The 18,372-nt window shown below is 32.9% G+C and overlaps 3 protein-coding genes across 6 annotated transcripts in view; 2 read left to right on the top strand and 1 right to left on the bottom strand.

Moving 5' to 3' along the window:
- Positions 1–688: 688 nt before the first annotated feature.
- Positions 689–4,814, top strand: LOC105427668 (uncharacterized). 3 transcript variants are annotated; one of them, XM_011639524.3, is made up of 9 exons: positions 689–1,270; positions 1,432–1,487; positions 1,983–2,560; positions 2,680–2,787; positions 2,871–3,070; positions 3,138–3,313; positions 3,389–3,841; positions 3,911–4,117; positions 4,202–4,814. In XM_011639524.3, exons 3-9 carry the CDS (start codon positions 2,006–2,008, stop codon positions 4,648–4,650), a joined length of 2,148 nt encoding a protein of 715 aa, XP_011637826.2. In that variant the 5' UTR covers positions 689–1,270; positions 1,432–1,487; positions 1,983–2,005; the 3' UTR covers positions 4,651–4,814. The 3 variants fall into 3 exon arrangements, with proteins under 3 accessions (XP_011637826.2, XP_088932248.1, XP_011637825.2); XM_089076122.1 differs by having other exon boundaries at positions 1,432–1,542; XM_011639523.2 differs by lacking the exon at positions 1,432–1,487 and having other exon boundaries at positions 691–1,270.
- Positions 4,815–5,204: 390 nt separating this feature from the next.
- Tgs1 (Trimethylguanosine synthase 1) lies at positions 5,205–11,471 on the bottom strand. The gene is made up of 9 exons (XM_011639525.2): positions 11,192–11,471; positions 10,372–10,507; positions 9,993–10,287; positions 8,430–9,903; positions 7,999–8,239; positions 6,263–6,545; positions 6,059–6,190; positions 5,692–5,990; positions 5,205–5,553 (listed from the first exon to the last, which is right to left on the bottom strand). The coding sequence occupies exons 1-9, from the start codon at positions 11,296–11,298 to the stop codon at positions 5,446–5,448; spliced, it is 3,075 nt and encodes a 1,024-aa protein (XP_011637827.2). The 5' UTR covers positions 11,299–11,471; the 3' UTR covers positions 5,205–5,445.
- A 3,845-nt stretch (positions 11,472–15,316) lies between these two features.
- Positions 15,317–18,372, top strand: part of LOC105427670 (uncharacterized) — a 12,695-nt gene continuing 9,639 nt past the window's right edge. For both annotated transcript variants that reach the window (XM_011639527.3, XM_011639526.3), the window contains exon 1: positions 15,317–16,780. The gene's annotated coding sequence lies outside the window, so the exon portion shown is untranslated. The remainder of the gene's footprint in view (positions 16,781–18,372) is intronic.

Genomic DNA, 18,372 nt, shown 5'->3' with positions numbered 1-18,372 from the left:
TTCGGAATATTAAACAAGATACTACGACGTAAGTATTAAGCTATATTTTATACTTATGTTCGTTATGCTGTTTAATCTATTCCGAATTTTCATTTCCAAAATTTAATATTTCTGTACCTAATATTTCCTCTATTGTACGCAGGACTTAAGGGACAAAAATTAACAGAATCAATCAGGATATGTATTATGAATTTATTTGGAATGGAACTTGCAAGTCCAAATAGGATTTTTTCAATTCTAAATTTATATTATTTTTTGCTAAGAGAAATATTTTCTCAGAATTCTTTCCGTCCCCAGTCCCCAGTCTCATGTTCTCAGGTTTAAGTTTAAGAGTTTTTGTTTATTACCCGATACTTATATTCATTTCTACCAATACAGATTAAATGTTATTCTCGACTTTCGACTTAATTTACTTTTTATCTATTTTTAATTTTAAGAATTAGGAAAACATCTGTGTCATGAATTATGCCAAGAAGTAAAAGATTAATTCCAGTCCATAATAAGTATAGTAAGCTTTAAGTCATAAGAAATTGACCAATCACATTCGAATTCTTACAGTTTAAGATTTACTATATTTATCGTATATCGGGACTTATCTGCAATAGACGCAGTAAGCCTTAAGCTGTAAGAAATTGATTATCAATAATTTTACAATACGAGGAGAATAATCTATTATAATCGACCAACTTTTTATGATTTAAGGCTTAACCTATTTTGTAGACAGTCCTAATTGTTCATTAGCTGTTATCCGATCACGTGACGCAATATGGCAGAGTCGTCGCGAATTTCGTAGGGACAATGTGCATAGATTCGACATTCTCGCGATTCCCCGGTTGACCCCGCGCTTAGAACGGTCCCCGCTGGAAGTCATAACGATTTGTTTCGAAACTTGTGCCTTCGCGCGTCGCGTCACCGACGATCATCCGTCGCTATTTCGCGCGCCGAGTACCGCCGAAAATCTCGAACCAGACGCTCGCGTGCGTGCGCGAGGTGCTTCGCAAGCACACAATTTCGAATTCGAATTCTTTCGTGAACACAATTTCTCCTCGTTTCTCCTGCGCCAATGTTGCTGTGCGCGATGTTCGTTTTCTAAACACGAAAGCGCCTTCATCTCCGTTTTATCACTCGCGGAATTTTTAGCCCCCGGCTGCTCGCGGAGATAACCTATCTCGTATCGTACATTTGTATATTTACGCGTATTTCGCGATAGATATAATTAACGGACTGTTCAAACAGACTGCGTAATTCATCGCATTTTTTTACTGCCTCGGTAAGGGTCATTCAAATTCTATCGAATTCGTGATGTTAATTGTAAGCTGTAACGTAAAATCGGGATTTTACAAGAATAAAGAGAGAAGATATTATGGTTTAGATTTTATAAATTTTTAAATGATTCATGTATCGAAATTTATGTAGCAAATGACTTTCCAGAATTCTGCCAGAAATCTGTTGAGGATGGATTTTGCAAAGTATCTGTTATAAATCTCGTTAGTAGAATATAACAGATTATGATACTAATATATGATTCTGTGATAGATTTAAGTACGTACTTAAGACAATCTTAGGTACAGAATACTGATTATGAATATCAGCTGTAATTATTTAACATATACCAATTTTAATTTTACTTAAATTTATTTACTTCTAATTCTAACAATCAAGACAAAGATAAAAAATAAATTAAAATGAAATATATGTGGTATCTGCTAGCAATGTAGTCGAATATAAGCTGATATTGATAATTGGTGCCAATCTGTCACAATATTCTATTCAAATCTGCCAATAAAAATTGCTAGCATAAGCAAGATATTTTATTTACTCTGGAGCATTGTTCTTGAATCATATTACATATCGCATATAAAAATCTATGAGTAATGCATAGTATAACATTTTCACATGCAATATGTATATATGATTTGAGAATAGATCCTCTAGAATGAAATTATTGGATAATCGTTCAAAGTTTTGTACTCAATCAACAGATTATTCTATAATTTTGTCAGCGATGGATGAGGAAAGCAATGTGGATATGTCCTATTTGAGCTGTGATATAAATGGTACGAGATACATTTACAAACTTACACCATCGACCATAGACATTACGAAGGACCCAATATCAAGTGAAGAGCAAAATACAATTGATACTATTAAGGACAATGGAGAAGAACCAATTTCGCTAGTGTGTTTGAACGGACAGATATACGCATTTAAAAATGGTGTACTTCAAGAGCTGGACATTAATCAACTCACAGAGCGAACTAATTATCAAGAAAAGGCATTCTTAATATCGAAGGATACTGAAAACAATAGGAACGATTACATCACTAATGAGAGTTTAGTAATGGAAAATCCATACAGACAATCTGAAGAACAGTACGAAATCGCCACGGAAGAAGCAGCGAAAACTCTTGTTGTAGAGGATGACAACATTAACACCGACGATTTTTTAGAAATTGTGACTGCTTTCAAATGTAAAATGTGTACTTATCTATCTCAAGACAAATTACAACTATTAGGTCATATCCAAAAATTACATTTAAATTCTACTATAAATATTGACGTAAGTTATAATCGAGATTCACATTGTAAATTGTAATTTTAATTAAAGTAATTGTATTTTGCTTAGCAGAAGCTTATAATGCAATATAAAAATTGGCTTACTTTTATTATTATATATAGCCAAGAGAAGAAACTAAAAATGCGGATGAAGTAAGAATAGTTTATATGTGTGCCGAATGTTCCAACTACTTCCATTCTTTTGAGGACTATAGAGAACACATGATTAATGTGTGTAATTCATTTCAAAATTAATTTTCTGGAAGATAGGCTACCTTTTACCAAGGCGATATGATGGAATGTATTTTTCTTAGGATCATCAATTAACAGACATTGGGAGCGACGAAGCTGGAAAAGAAAATTTAACAGATCTGACGAATCCTAGCTTAACGGTTGAACATGGAAGTCAACATATCGAAAACAACGAGGAAAATGCAGTAAAAATTTCGAAGAGTTTAAATTCGGAATATATGCGTAATAAGAAAATGATAGACTCAACAGAGAAAAACGTGAAGTATGTAATTTTCTAAAAAAATATGTCATGTAAAATAAATATATTACTTAAGCGATCTTTCATCAAGGTGTTCGTATCAAGGCTGTCCGCACAAATTCGCTTCAGAAGAAATTATGCAGCAACATATTCTTTGCCATACGGAATTTGAAACTGCTACAACGTTTAAATGCAGTGTATGTCGAGACGTGAAGTTTACGAAATGGCGCCAATGTAGCTTGCATTTATGGAAAAAACATCAAATTGGTTTGTAGATATAAGATAATGAAAATATTAATAACTTTAAAAGAATTATATTTTTTTTTTTTCGCTTTTATATAGATGTAGGCTTGTTTACCTGCAAGATTTGCGAAGTCTACAAAAGTGCTACCATGGTAAAACTCTTAACGCATATGAGAGTGCATAGTGATACTCGTGACTATAAGTGTCCCGATTGCGGGAAATGTTTCAAACAAGCTAGCCAGTTACGTAATCATCGCGTAATGCATTTAGATCGTAAAACGTTAGAAGTAACTCGATGGTACACTTCCAAAAAATGCGACTTGTGCGGTAAAACTTATGCAAACTCGAAATGTTTAAAGAATCATATTCAAGCTGTACATTCAAAGTTACGTCCGTATGTTTGTAATGTTTGCGGCCATGCTAGCGCTAGAAAGGCAATGTTGCAAATGCATTTGCGTCAACATACGGGAGACAAGCCTTTCAGTTGTGAGATTTGTGACTATAGAACTGGAGATCACAATACTTTACGACGACATATTATGCAACATACAGGTAAGCATAGCACTTAAAGTTAATTAAAGTTAATTATGATTGGAAAAGTAATTCGATTTTTTACCATAGGCTTTCGACCATACAAATGTCCACATTGCTCATATACCGCGATACAAAGTAGCAGCTATAAGAATCATTTGAAATCCAGACATCCTCTGCTATCTGGCTTATTTACGTGCGACTTGTGTCCTTTTAAAACGGTGAAAAATGAAAGTTATATCCAGCACTTGGGAGATCATGAAAAAGGTTTAATCAAATCTAATGTGCAGAAAAAAGGTATTGAGATTTGTTGAAGCACACATGTGTTTAACTTTGTAGATATTTCTATTTAAATTTCTTTACTACTTTCTTTACACGCAGATAGCGAGAATGTTGAAGTCTTTCCCGGCAATATTGCGGCAGCGCAATTAGTTTACAGCTGTTTAGGTGCCTATTCGAAAGATGGAGATACGTTAGAAGCTAATTTAATGTCTTCCTCAACGTCTGCTGATGGTACTTCTCAAACAATTACAATACAAATACCATCGAAACATCTTCAGAGTTCACTATCAGCAACAGAAAGTTTAAATAAAAATGATTCTACCATTGAACAAGAGGATGATGAAACAATGCATTGCTTTTTAAAAATTCCTAGAGAAGAGGAAGAAAGCATAGACACGGGTGGTATAACAATACCTGCAGATCCTGAAGAAAGAAGTATTAGAACCATTGATATTGAAGGTGATATTGTTGATATTGAAGAGACGAGAAACTTAACAATCAGTGATATTGAAGAACCGAATGTGACAAATATTGATATTGATTCGTGAAATTATACAAATAATATAATTGAAGTTTCATAAAAAAATGTCCTCCAATATGTTCAAGATAAAAAATAAAACAATCATTCTTATTATACTAAAGACATCCTAATCATGTATTATTTAATAATTATACTTTTCCAATAAAGTGATAAAATTAATCTCGATGAAAATTTGTTTGCATATTCTTTTGAATATATACAAATGTTATATAAATAATTAATAACTTAAACTTAGAAATAGCATAATTCAAAATAAATTTTTAAAGTAATGTTACATTTTATACATTTTTGATAAAAGTTGCAATGATTTTTACTTGAAATGATTATTGTAAACATATTCATTATATACACTAATGCTTGATATAAAATTGTTATATATCAAATCATTCTCCTGCTACATCGAAGACTTTTATTTCATCATATCTGATTTCTCATTTTGCAATAAATGGTCCAAATGTCATCATAAATAAAAACTAAATAATTTTCAGCAATTATTACGTTACCATTTTTATAAACTTTGTAAAATCTTAAATAATAAAATTTTAAATATATTACAAGAAATTTACTCTTAGAGATATGTTTATTAATATAATAATTAAAATTATATATATGGAAGAACATACATAAAAATGTAAATTAATAGAATCTGAAAGTTATAAAATGTAAGTTACATTATCCTTCCACGTTTTTCACAGTACAGTTAAAATATTTTTGATTGAAAAAAAATTGTCATTCAGTTCCAAAATGAAAGTAAAAATTATTGAAAAAATGTATACTGATATATTTTATTTCTTCGCTTAAATTACGTTCTGGCCAATTCACCATAGTAAGCTGTACAAGCTGTAAACTTCCCATTGAATATGTTTTGCTGAAGTTCCACTCTATCATACCTGTCAGCTAACATGATAATCTGTAACATAATTATATTTATATTTGTTTGATTAAATCATGAAAAATTGTATATTCTTTATATACACAAATATTAACTAATAAAATTACAATTAACCTAATACTTATTTATATTAAAAACATTTGTCATTACATTCACCTGTAGAGGATCTGTATTTCTAGGAAGATAATAGGCCACATGTTGCGTGATATTTCTTGCTGCTTTAAATACACCTTTTCCACCAACGGGAGGTATAATACTTTCGAGATCAAATACTTTTCTTTTTATATAGTCAGGGCCGCCCCATGGCGGACTTAAAAATACAACATCGGCAACCAAACGTGGTGCTAATTGCAGAAAATCACCGGTAATAAATTCTATTCTATCGTCCACACCGTAAATTCCTGCATTGTGCCGAGCAATTTTAATTTTATTAGGATCGATGTCTATGGCTATCACTGTAAAATATAATCAATATTTTTTTTTGTCCATAACTTCTATAACAATGTCTATATAACATATATACCTCTTTCACATGTAAATGCAAACTGAATGGCGTTGCTACCAGCACCACAGAATGCATCTATGATTGTGTCGCACCTACACCTTTCTGCTATATCCTTTGCTATTTCTTCTGGTGTTACAGAAAACCAACTCTCTAGAAAAAAAATAGTGTTTTATATATACAAAAAAATCATTCTGAAAAATATACAAAGATAAATATATATACCTCGATCTAATTTAATCCCATCCTCATATCTGCTGAAGAGTCCAAATCGTTTAATGTAATACTTCCATAGTCTATAATCATTAGCTATTTCCCTCGGAAGGATTTTATTCAATCGTTTGAACTGCTTCCTTCTTTTTTTCCTCTGCATCTTCTTTATGCTATCTTCATCATCCGAGCTTGACGTAAATGCAGCTTGTGCTTTTGCATAGGAACCTTTATCGCTATATTGTACATCTGCTTCTGTTGGTATCGATGATGATTCACATGACAAATACTTGTTTGTCTATAATCAGAAACAATTTCGTGCTAAAAATCCGACGATCGAAAGAACATGGCTGTGTTCCATTTCACGTATGATGCGCATGATGAATATTTCATCCTTGTTGCGTCAAACGTTAAATAAGGACAATGTTCACATATGCATTATGCATGAAGTGAAATGCAGCCCATATTACTAGTCTTAAGTCTTGTGTTTACAATGTTAGAAATTGAATCTGAAATCTCGGACAAAAAGAAAATTAATCGATCACATTGATTAATTGAATTATTCAAATGCAATTAATCAATTCCCTTTCCATCCAAGATTTCGATTTCTAGCATTGTGGACACAAGACTTAACATCGTAGATACAAAGCTCAATGCTAGTTCTATAACAAGTACACAATAAAGGAAACATTAGAAATAGGAATAAATATTAAATTTTGGAAATGAAAATTCGAAATAAAAATTAAACACACAATGGACATAAGTATAAGGGATGTATATTTCATATATTTTCATTTCCAAAATTTAATATTTATTTTTCTTCCTAATATATTTCCTCTTGTGCGCAGAATTTTAATCGTACAATCACAGTCAATTATTTTTTTGCGATTGAAAATAATGAACCGATTTCTTACGATTAATGTTTCTTTTTCACTTCGCTACAAACCAACACGTGCAAACGCTTCACGTGGACTGCTTCATTTATTCACAACGAAAGAAATATCAGAATACCAGATTTTGCCCACAGCGCCTCTAGTGGCAGTCATAGAACTAAAGCCGACATCAAAAGTCTGTCTCTTATGTTATTATCTTTTGTCTTTTTCTCTCCAATGTTTATTTCTATATTTTAAATGTAAAAAATAAACGTAGTACAGCTATAAAGATTGAATCTAAAATTTTTTAATTAAAACGCACTTACTATCCAATAAAAAAAACATATTGCGTAGACTTTTTTGCAAACAATAGGTTTGTTCTTCATAGCTGAATTTTTTTTGTAATTACATTTCATCTTTTCTTTTCTCTCTCATCTAATCATGTATCTATTCCATATTTTTAAATGCAAAAATTATTGGCCTGTTCTTCATCGTTGTATTGATTGTATTAAAATTTTATTCTTCATTTTCATTAGTTCAAACAAAGTTCAAACATATTTATTTTAGGTACAAATATATAATAGCCATAATATAATTCAGCTATAAAGAACAAACATAATAAAATAGCTCCAGTTATAAAGAACAAAATTGATCCTTAAATATAAGATATTGAATATTTATAAAAACCGTGAAAAAAATGTGAAAAATGAAAGCCGTGAAAAATTGTAAGCCTCCTTTTTTGCCCTCGACTAAATATATGTAACAATATATTCCTAAAGCTAGAGAATATTTAAAAATATACGACAGAACTAAAGTTTGTTTCATATCAAAGCATAAAGATCAGATCACTCATTAGATAGACAAAGCAATAAATCTTACCTTATTTGTATATTTGCCAATTTCTGCATCATCAAGAGTAGTTTTATACATAGTCTTCAATCGCTTAAGTTCCGCCATCAATTGAAAACTTTGTCGCCTGATATTACGCTTCCGATAAACAACTTCGCCTTGCAATTTTCTTTGGCTTTCATCCTCACTTAAGCTAGCATAACCCATCAATGAGAAGGCTTTTTTCACGGTTTCTAAACCATTTCCATTATCCTTATAATCAGCCTCATAACTAGATATAGAAGAGAAAAATTATATAAATTTATTCTATAAAATAATTTTATTCTAATTTTATTCTTCTATTTGTTATGTAATAAAATGACATTTTGTTTAATTTTGGATGGCATTTTACATGACAGAGAATATAGATTATTGTTATTTAGTTTACTAAGATATCTTTAATTATCTATTATGTTATTTACCTTTGTCTATGAATTTCTGGAACCTCTTCACGAAATTCGTCTCCTCCATCAGAAGACTTTTGTTGATGATTATTATTAAAATTGCTACTGGAAGCCACTGTTTCCATTTTGGTTTCAGTAACTATCAAAGCTTGAGCATGAATTTGTTCCGGTTCTTCTCGCATTTCTTCTTCCTCAGTAACATCAGCAGGTTTCATTTTTTCTACTCTTATTGTTAAATTCTTTATAAGTACGCCTACTGAATCCATAATTAGCCTCTGTGTCTTCGACTTAGACTTGGCATTGTTCCTTCTCGAGTTTTTATTTCCAGATGAATTTATTTTATTTGATATAGTTGAATTAATTTGTACAGCATCTGTGTTCTCATTTCTTTGATTTTCACAAATATCGATCTTTGAAACTTCTTCGTTATTCTTCTCTTCTTGAAGTGTTACCTCTTCATCTTGTTGAAGTACAATTGAATCCCCAATTGGTTCATTCAACGTGTTAAAATACAAATAATCCTGATTTAAATTGTTCCGTTTTAAATGTTCCTTTTTATAATTTGCTATGAATAATTCGTACTGTCTTTGATATTGCGTTTCAAAATTTTCCTTCCACAGATGTTGCCAATATTTATCGTTATCTTCTACTGAAAATTCGTTTTCTTGATCGGAACTACTACTAGTCATACTGCTTTCTATAGAACTCGTAACGGAAGTGATGAGACTAGACGAATGAACAGAATTGGAATCACAACTGGAACTAGTTAATGTCATTTTAGTAACATTAGTCATGGAATCGGAAGTTGCATTTGTTTTTGCTATCGAACCACTAATGGAGTCACATCTCGTTAATAATCTTTCGTCTTCTGCATTAGAATGGTGAACATAATTTTCTTCTATACTGAGTGGACTTAAGGGATTCCAACCATCACCGTCTTCTGATATCTCAAAACTGATAATTTTTTTCCTATTTTCATCCGCATCTTTGTCATTAACCTCTTGTCTATTCATCTGTTCAAACGAGAAGCTAGTGTTCGAGGAAGATATTGCTGCTGGCTTTAATTCGCTGTCGCTTGAATAACTTTTGTTGAAAATCCCTGCAAAGTTAGAACGTACAAGTTCGCAATTCTTATGTGCTTGCGTCGGGAAACACGTATTTTGCTCGAAATATCTTTCTATGGCTATTTCATTAATCTCTGCATCCTGTAATTTTTCGTCTTCTATTGTGCGTGCATTATTTTGAAAATAATCAGGATTGATATAATCTGCGTATTTTTCGATCCAGGATGCCCAGATTAATTGCTCTCCATGTTTAGCCCAAAATTTGCCCCATGCTATGTCCATTGCACTCTTATTATTTCCATAATCTGTAGAACAGGGATAAGCGTAAGAGTCGTAATTATATTGTGTAATGAGATCTTTGTTGTATCCTTCTGTATTTAATACAGCGGTACTATCTGATAAGTTTTGTACCATTGACTCCTTGTCATCTAAAAATTGTAAAATCAATATAACATATCTTTTACTAAACAAATTTTAATTTGAAACAATATTCTTAAGATTTCAATTACACAATTACCTGTATGTTTATACTCTGCCAGTAATTCTACATTTTCACAATTGTTTTCAACCTCAGTCTCTATAGTTTGGAAAGTTTTTCCATAAGATGCTACAAGATTCTGTATACTTTTTGCTTCATGTTGATCATGATATTCAGATAAATCTGCACCAGAATCTGATTGGTGTAGACCTAATTTCTGAGTCAAGGAATGTGCAGTGGGCCAGTGAGCCGAATCACGTACGGAATCATGTTCGTCCGTAGAATAATTATTATCTGTGTGAGAGGCGCTGCAATAACAGCTTACTGGTTCTTCCTACATCAAACAATTAACAAGTAATCATCAAATAATAATATTAATATTTTATATAGGCTGTAACACATGTCAAATATATCATACATCATGCTTTTCTATAGATTGTGTCTCTACTCCAGATCCCTTGCAAAGATCTATCATTTCCCCGACATAATCCCTGTCACCATCTTCTCCTTCGCTAGCATCTTCTGAAGCTAAGACAGTATAAATCTCAGGATTCCTAGAAAGAATAATGGCGTAGAAATTAAAAAATTCTAAATACAACAATAATTTGTTGACTAGAAATTAATTCTAAAAATGGAAAAATAAAAAGATAATAAACAGATAACAAAAAATTTATTCTACTCCAGATTTGAATTCTTATTAGAATTATGATTGTACATCAATGAGTTTTCTTTGTTCTAAGAACTTAAGAAAAATAGATAATTTTATTTACAAGTATTAATACAAATAACAGTCGACAAGAGTATCTACTTCCAAATAGTTTTCATTATATTTCCATTTCTTATCATATTAAAATATAAAAATTATTTTTTTATGAAAATTACTTTTTAATATTCCATTTCTATTTCGACAAATTATAACAACCATGCGTCATACTGATGTCGTGGGAGAAAGGAGTTTAAAATAGAAAATATTGTTCCAATTTCGAAATTTTAATTATTCATCGTGGTAAAATAAATAGTGAAAATTTCGATAAGTCCACGAAATTCATCGCGATCTATCGATGATAGACGAGTGTCAAGGTTAAATCACATTTCATACTGACGCTGATCAATAAGCGTGTTGGTTCTTCATAGCATTTTGCATGCCTGACGAATGCGGCACACACTGGATATTTTTTTTTTTTCGAGGATCAACGAACCATCGTGAGGAGGTGGTAGGTGCGATCAGGCACGCTTACCGGATAAATATTCGGCTGCAAAGACAGTAAATGTAATCATCGGGATCGGAGGATTCCCGATCCGCGATGTAGATCTCGGCCAAGGGTTCCCAAAAGTTATCGCACATTCCGGAGACGGGATCCTCTCAGTCCACCGTGATTATCGTCGATCGTCACAAATGCGGCATGCCTCACGTCCGAAATCTCACGACAGCCGCCACACAAAAACAATCCGCCAGCCTGCTCGACGATGCAGCATCGCGAGGAGGTTGATGAGTCTCTGGCAGGCCTGCCAAAGTTTGGGTCCGTTCATACGGACGTACGCGGTCTGTTCTATGCACCACAATAAGTGAATTATGTCCAATTCGATAAATATGGGGCATAAGATCTCTTCTCTGATTTTTCTAATTTTCTTAAATTTATATTTTTAGAATATATCTTAAAAAGGAAAATTGTCGCTCCCGATTTTTTTTTATTCTCAAAGCTTTGACGTTGATAAATTAGAAAATGATAATAATATTTAATAATAATTTATGGCTGCATATTTATCATATTTTTTGCTTTAATTAATTAAAAATACAAATTATTTTCTTATATAATTTAAATTATAGTAAAAAATAGTTTGTAATTCAAAATTTGTCAAATATGTCTTTTTCACTCTTTTTATGAAATTCAAATATCAAAAAACTTTGAAATTAAAAAAAATGAAATTTAAATGACGATTTTATTGTGTTATACTATTATATATTATATATTTACTAAAGATAGAATGACTTCTGTGTCAACTTGTATCTCTTACTGAAAAGCTCGTTTTAATTGTTTATATTAGAACCCATTCTCTTGGAGGTTTTGTCATCTGTCCTCTTCCTTATGACTGTCGGTAATTTTCATTTAAGTTTAATTAATTAAAAATATTTAAAAATGTGTTTATATTGACTTACATTTTATATATCGTGGCATAAATAATGCAAAAATCTCAAAATATCTTAATCTAAATATAAAAACATTTTCGAAATAAAGATTACTGATGTATCCAAATCTTTACTGGAATGTGCTGCCATCTTGAATACGTCTGCAACTCTTCATCATTCTGCTATTATTCCTTATTTACAGTGCAGATATGTATTCAATTATATTTTGTCTTATAAAAACGATGTTTCGTCATGAAACTTTGCTAAGATAATTTACAATTATCTACAGAGCCAATTTTGCAATTTAGCTCTAAAATAAATAACTACTCCTTTAGCTCTAAAATAAGTAACTACTCCTTATTTACAGTGCAGATATATATTTGAGTATACTCATATATCATCTCGTAGAAGCAATATTCTGCCATGAGCCTTTTTCTACGTATTTTTTATAAAATTATAACTCTTACTACAGAGCGGGATTTTGCAATTTGGCTCTTAAAAAAAATTTACAATAGATGAAAATATTTGCACCTCATTGTCCTATAGTGCAAATCTATTTACGCATAAAATGAATTATTTATTTTCACACATTTTCTTACAAAAATCTCTCTGTAGCTTTCATCAGGCAAATATTCTGATTATAAATATCATAATTATATAGCTTTTCTCGCAGTATTTTGGCCGTAATATGGGTGAAAAGGAATTCATCTCCGAGAGAGATCTCCATAATCTCTCCTGCCGACTCTTAGATTAAATTATTTCATTCTTCAATTTAAATGATGGATCCAATAAATCAAAGAAGCTTCTAACATTTAAAGATTATTTGTAAATATTTTAAAATTATAATTTGTTAATTAAAAGTGTACGCTAATTCGAGAAATGGAATCAAAATTATCACAAATCATTACATCAGCCTATCTCGATATAGAAAATTGCAAAGATAAGATATTTTTTACATTAAGATAAGATATTTTTTGTCTTTCTATTTAATTCGTAATTTATAATCTCTTTATATTTTCAGAACAATATATAAAATTTATATGTGCATAATATTTATATGCCGTACAAAATACGTGATACATAAACGAATTGTCTAAAGCATAACAGTTATATACGCATAATTGGATGTATTATTTAAAAATATTATTAATGATTATCATATTAATATAAATAAATTATATTATCATTAGTAAGTATCATTATTACAGGTAAGTAATATATAGTTTCATAGAAAAAAATTTAATTAATTTTTATTCAAAATTAAATATGTCTTCAATATCAATATGTGAATTGCATTAACAATATCGTTTGTTAATCTGCCAGCATCCATACTGAGGAAGATGAAGTGAAAGAAATACCCGACAAGTGGCGCTATCCGCGGGATGCTGCGGAGTCTTGCGTGCGTGAACGGAGCAATGGCGTAGGCGGTGATCCGTGTGATAAATTAATTTTTATTACTTCGTGGGTGGCGGCTCTTTCTATTGGTCGCCGATCAGGACCTCCTACTCCGCACAACAGGGTCTTCTCCGGCATTATTCTACGCGAAGACGCCGGATGGAAAACAGCGCATGATTTGTCTTGTCTTAAGATGAACGAGAGAATTGCGAAGATCGGAAATGCGATGCGACTAACACGATAATAGGATATTCACATATCTTACAGAAACTTCTCTGTTGGTTTTTCTAACGAATCGCGTATGAATCGATTTAGGAACATTAGTGTAACGATCAACTGAAGTGAAAGAATAAAGTAGCCAGCCTTTCTGCGAAATAAAATAACAAGAAAAACGAATTGTTAATGTAGAAAGTCACGAATGACAATCAATTTTTATCATTCAAAATAAATTAAATGTTTCTGTTTTTAGTAATATGATCACGTTTATGATCATGTTTAAAGTAACAAAAAATGCGTTTCCGAACCAGTGAATCGTCTTACGTATTGAAATCACTGATACAATCAGGCATTAAAGTCACTGGAGGATGCGCGTTTTGCACTCGCTTATAATTCGTTTAACATTAAAAATTATTATACTATTGTAAGTTGTTTAACGATTCATAATAATTATTTTAATAAAATAAAAAATCTAATGTTTTATTATATCTTTTTAAAGAAATATATATCTTATCGGCTAGAATGTTTATGTTATATTTTTGAATTTTTATAAGGCAAAGTAAAGAAACCAAATTCATGAACACAAATATCTATTTTCTTTCAAAGCAGAATTACGTTAATTAATATACAGATTAAGTATCTATCAGATTGAATTATGTAATAATAGCAAGTTATTAGCAAGTTAATCAACTTATTAGCGAGATATAATAAAACAACGGAAGAATCTTAGATTGTAAAAGATTTTACATTACTTTGAAACAACAGAAAAATATCTACAGAAAAATATCACAGATATGTAATCGCAATAATTGTAATTCTCTTTAGAAACAATCTGCAAAATAAAAGATAAATTTATTATAATGTTTCGTAATTTTTGTGATCATATTACTGTTTGCAGATTCAAATTCTACTGCTATGATCGCGATTTAATCTACGTTTATTCAGAGCCGCACCTGTACTAGTCGATTGGTATAGCAAAGCACGCGAAAAAAAAAATACGCAGGCAATAAAGTATTCTGGTATATGATGTGGTAGTACTTTCCTCGATTACGTTTACGATGTGGCTGACTGCTATACTTACACGAATCATCGTTAACGTTACACCATACTGTGTTTTACAGTCAACATCATTTCTAAAGCTAGTTCACCGATCATTAAAATTTGATTACTTTTTAAATGCTATTTTTTAAGAGTTTTCTCTCTAATTTAAGATAAAGTTATTTTCTAGAATTACCTTATAATTTATTGAACTTATTTCGAAGATGTGTAGAAGTTTATACATGTACCGTGTATCATAATTATAATTTTATCCTTCTTTTATTATGTTTGCTTATTATGGAAAATATTATTGTAGAAAAGATTAAGAACAAACGTTTAAAATTATTGCTAACAATTTCGCTTTGCTTTCCGAGTTACAAACTCTCGGAGAGAAAATCAATTTAAGGATACTATTAAAATATGAATATCACAGATTCTCCTCGATTTATTTTATTCTTAATATCAATTATTTGATTATCTTAAGATGACGCGATCATTAGCACGATAATGTGACGAATGTTCCAGTTCTACGTTATAGTTTAATCACCTTTTTTTCTTTTCTCTTTGCTCGCGATGATGAAGAATTAATGTTTCCAAATTTTCCGCAAATTCGAACTGAAGTTCACAGACAATCCCATGATTTTTTTTTAAAGAACTGTATTGTAAAACGAAACGGAATTTCGTGCCGCGGATCTGCATAAAATACCGCTGGATGAGAAGGAGAGCTGTTGTATGGAACCAAAAGGAGAGGGAGTGCGCATACGTGTGTCGTCTCTTCAGTCGCGGGAGAATCGCGGCTTCTCGCGAGAGAAGCAGGTTGTAACTGGATGGTGGGGAAGAGAGACGAGTGCAAGGCGAATAGACGATGAGGGACAAAGTAAGAAACGAAACAGCTGGAATGACGGAGAGGAACGAGCGCACGAACGAGCGAGAGGGAAGCAGCTGGACCGTGTTGCCTCCAACGCGCGACGCGGTGCAACGGATGCTGCGGCGAGGCGGATCGAGAAGGAGAAAGAGAAAAAGATGGGGGGGAAGATTGGAAGAGATAGACAGATAGAAGGAGCGAGAGTGCAACAGCGAGAAGGACGGGAGTGCGAGGGAGATCGGCCGATGAGAGGGGCGAGGAGAACGACGAGCATATAGCTGCGGGAAGGCCGCGGTAGTCTTTCTCGGCTGGCTAGGTGAGATAAGGACGAGGCGGACAAACGGACTGACGAAGGTGCCTAAGGTAGGGATACTCAGTCTCGCGGCCACGTGCTACACGAGCGCACGCCCCGAGCCGGCCGGCGGTCCAGCCAGCCATCCAGCCATCCAGCCAGCCAGCCAGCCAGCCAGCCAGCCAGCCAGCCAGCCAGCCAGCCAGCCAGCCAGCCAGCTATCCAGCCAGCCAGCCAGTCAGCCAGCCAGCCAGCCAGCCAGCCAGCCAGCCAGCTAGCCTACGACGCCGTCCTCTTCTTCCGTCCTCGTATTATCATTTCCTCCCATTCCTCCCGTCCGTTCGTCTGTCCATCTATTCGTTGGCCTGTCCGTATCTCCGTCTTTCTTTTCTTCTCACATACCTTCGAAAAGTAGCGCGACGTAGTTTCCGAGCGCGATCAAGTGTTCTCCAGCATGCTCCAAGAGGAGTATCGTGCGCGTGGTGATTCCGAAGAGGTATCAGAAGGACATTCGGCTACTGTGATCCGCGCGGTGAACGATACCCTCGTATTGTGATTCTTTTTGACGGATCATCATACGTCTCTTACCTGTCAGAGGATACTTTTGACACGAGAGTGTGTGTCGCAGATAGATAAATATCATTTTGGTGTAACACGACGTTACCGCGACCGAGAACGATCGCGTACTGTTTGACAACGTACAGTGCGTGGATGAAGAACGTGCGTCGATGTGTGCTTTCTGTGCTGGGTAAGAGCGAACGAGGATGATGCGTGCGAATTGATGTATGTCCGTAGGTGCGACCGTGTGATAATTGGGACATTGGGGCAAAGAGTTTGATACGGAGGTGTCTCAAGAGGAAAAGGATCAAACGGAGGCGAAGAATATCGGATAAGTACGTACAGCAATCTTAGAGCTCTCAATGTCAGAATTATAGATGGCTCTAGAGATTCGAGTCTTATAAATTTTTGAGTTTCTCTGTCTTGATTTCTGAAAAGAATAAAAATATAATATTCATAAAACTAAAATTGTACAACTTATCTCCTACATAATAAATGTTCATTTCTTTTCTTTTTCATATTCGTTATATTAATTATTATTTAGAGATTTATATAAAATATAGTTTTATATAAAAAATTTTATACAAAATTTATCAATTATTGATTATTTCCGGAAAAGCTTAAAGGATTTTCCCTCACATATCCATCTATAATCGACTATTTTTCTATTTAGTATAATTATAGTATATTAGATACAATTACCAATTAGAAGTTATTAAAACAACAGAAATATTTCAATACGTATTTTCTGCTGCATTCTTATTTTTTTATTATTCTATATATTCTTCAGCATTTCCAAACAATATCGCTTCTCTGCATTTTTTTAATAATAATAATAATAATAAATAATAAAAATAAATATATCTAAGAGAGAATTACGTTAGATATATTATCTCATTTAAACGCTGCAATCAACTTTTCAGTGACATTTGACATACGAGAAGATTTCAGATGTCGCGGGAGATTAAAGTTTATCTCTGCTTGGTTATTTATAACATAATTGTTTAATGTAATATAAATTATGCAGTCTTCTTACGTTTGTTGAGCAATAATTCATAATCATGACATTACATTCTTGTGACAAGTTTAATATAGTGTCAGATACTTAATTATTTATTCGGACCGTTTCTATAAAAAACATAATGATGTCTCTGTTATTGAATGCGGTTTTTTTTTTTTATTATTTTATTTATCAATTTCTTACATCAAAATCGAGTTATGTTTATGAAAATTTTAGAAATTAGAAGATAACTTCTCAATGACACTCGTCGCTTTCGATATTCAAGAATCGAAGCGTTTAAAATGAAAAATTATGTTGAAGGTCCCTAATCAAGAGTTTAAAATCATTTTATATTAATGATATAAAATGATAAAGCATGTTACATTTGTACGTTTACGTAGAAATCTGTAGGATCGATACTTGCGATTAATAATGTGCGTGAACAGTTCGGCCAATTCGAGTGCCGTTACATGAAAACTCGATTCAGGGCCTCGCGGCGATTACGATTAATTTGTCACGACTTAGGGAGAAGGGAGGGGGCGTAATAATTTCAACAGTCTGCAACCGGTACTGTGATATCCATGTGACGTGCCGCTCCCAACCGGTTCATTAAAGCTGCAGTCTACTCGTCACTTATTGGTTGCCACAGCTTGGCAGCAATCGAGATGTTCACCCGGCGAAACAGTAAAAAAAAAAAAGAAAGAAATAAAAAGAAACAAAAAGAGGAACGGCACGTGTATATATGTACGTGTGTTTTTCATCTTTCAATTATTATCATTGCAAAGACGAGCATAAGCAAGCGAATCGCCGATTGCGATCATCACGCGCCTCTATTAGGCGGACAATCGGATTATTAATAACAGGATAGGAGCGCCTTTCGTAAGGCGAAAGGATCGATGGCAGAAACGGCAGAATTGGCGACGGAAT

This window comes from Pogonomyrmex barbatus, unplaced genomic scaffold, assembly GCF_055798465.1.
Source record: "Pogonomyrmex barbatus isolate J1 unplaced genomic scaffold, ASM5579846v1 scaffold2, whole genome shotgun sequence".
Taxonomy (NCBI): domain Eukaryota; kingdom Metazoa; phylum Arthropoda; class Insecta; order Hymenoptera; family Formicidae; genus Pogonomyrmex; species Pogonomyrmex barbatus.
Note: the sequence above shows the minus strand (reverse complement) of the source record. Positions and strands in the feature narration are given on the sequence as shown.

Bases quoted from the DNA above. Each gene is read 5' to 3' on its own strand.
- LOC105427668 (XM_089076122.1), top strand. From the start codon at position 1,509: ATGATACTAATATATGATTCTGTGATAGATTTAA. The intron at 2,788-2,870 runs GTGTGTAATTCA...TATTTTTCTTAG, and splicing joins ATAGAGAACACATGATTAAT to GATCATCAATTAACAGACAT. The intron at 3,842-3,910 runs GTAAGCATAGCA...TTTTTACCATAG, and splicing joins ACATATTATGCAACATACAG to GCTTTCGACCATACAAATGT.
- Tgs1 (XM_011639525.2), bottom strand. From the start codon at position 11,298: ATGTGCGATAACTTTTGGGAACCCTTGGCCGAGATCTACATCGCGGAT. The intron at 8,240-8,429 runs GTAAATAACATA...TTCTATATCTAG, and splicing joins CCAGAAATTCATAGACAAAG to TTATGAGGCTGATTATAAGG. The intron at 6,546-7,998 runs GTAAGATTTATT...TTCTGATTATAG, and splicing joins TTGGCAAATATACAAATAAG to ACAAACAAGTATTTGTCATG.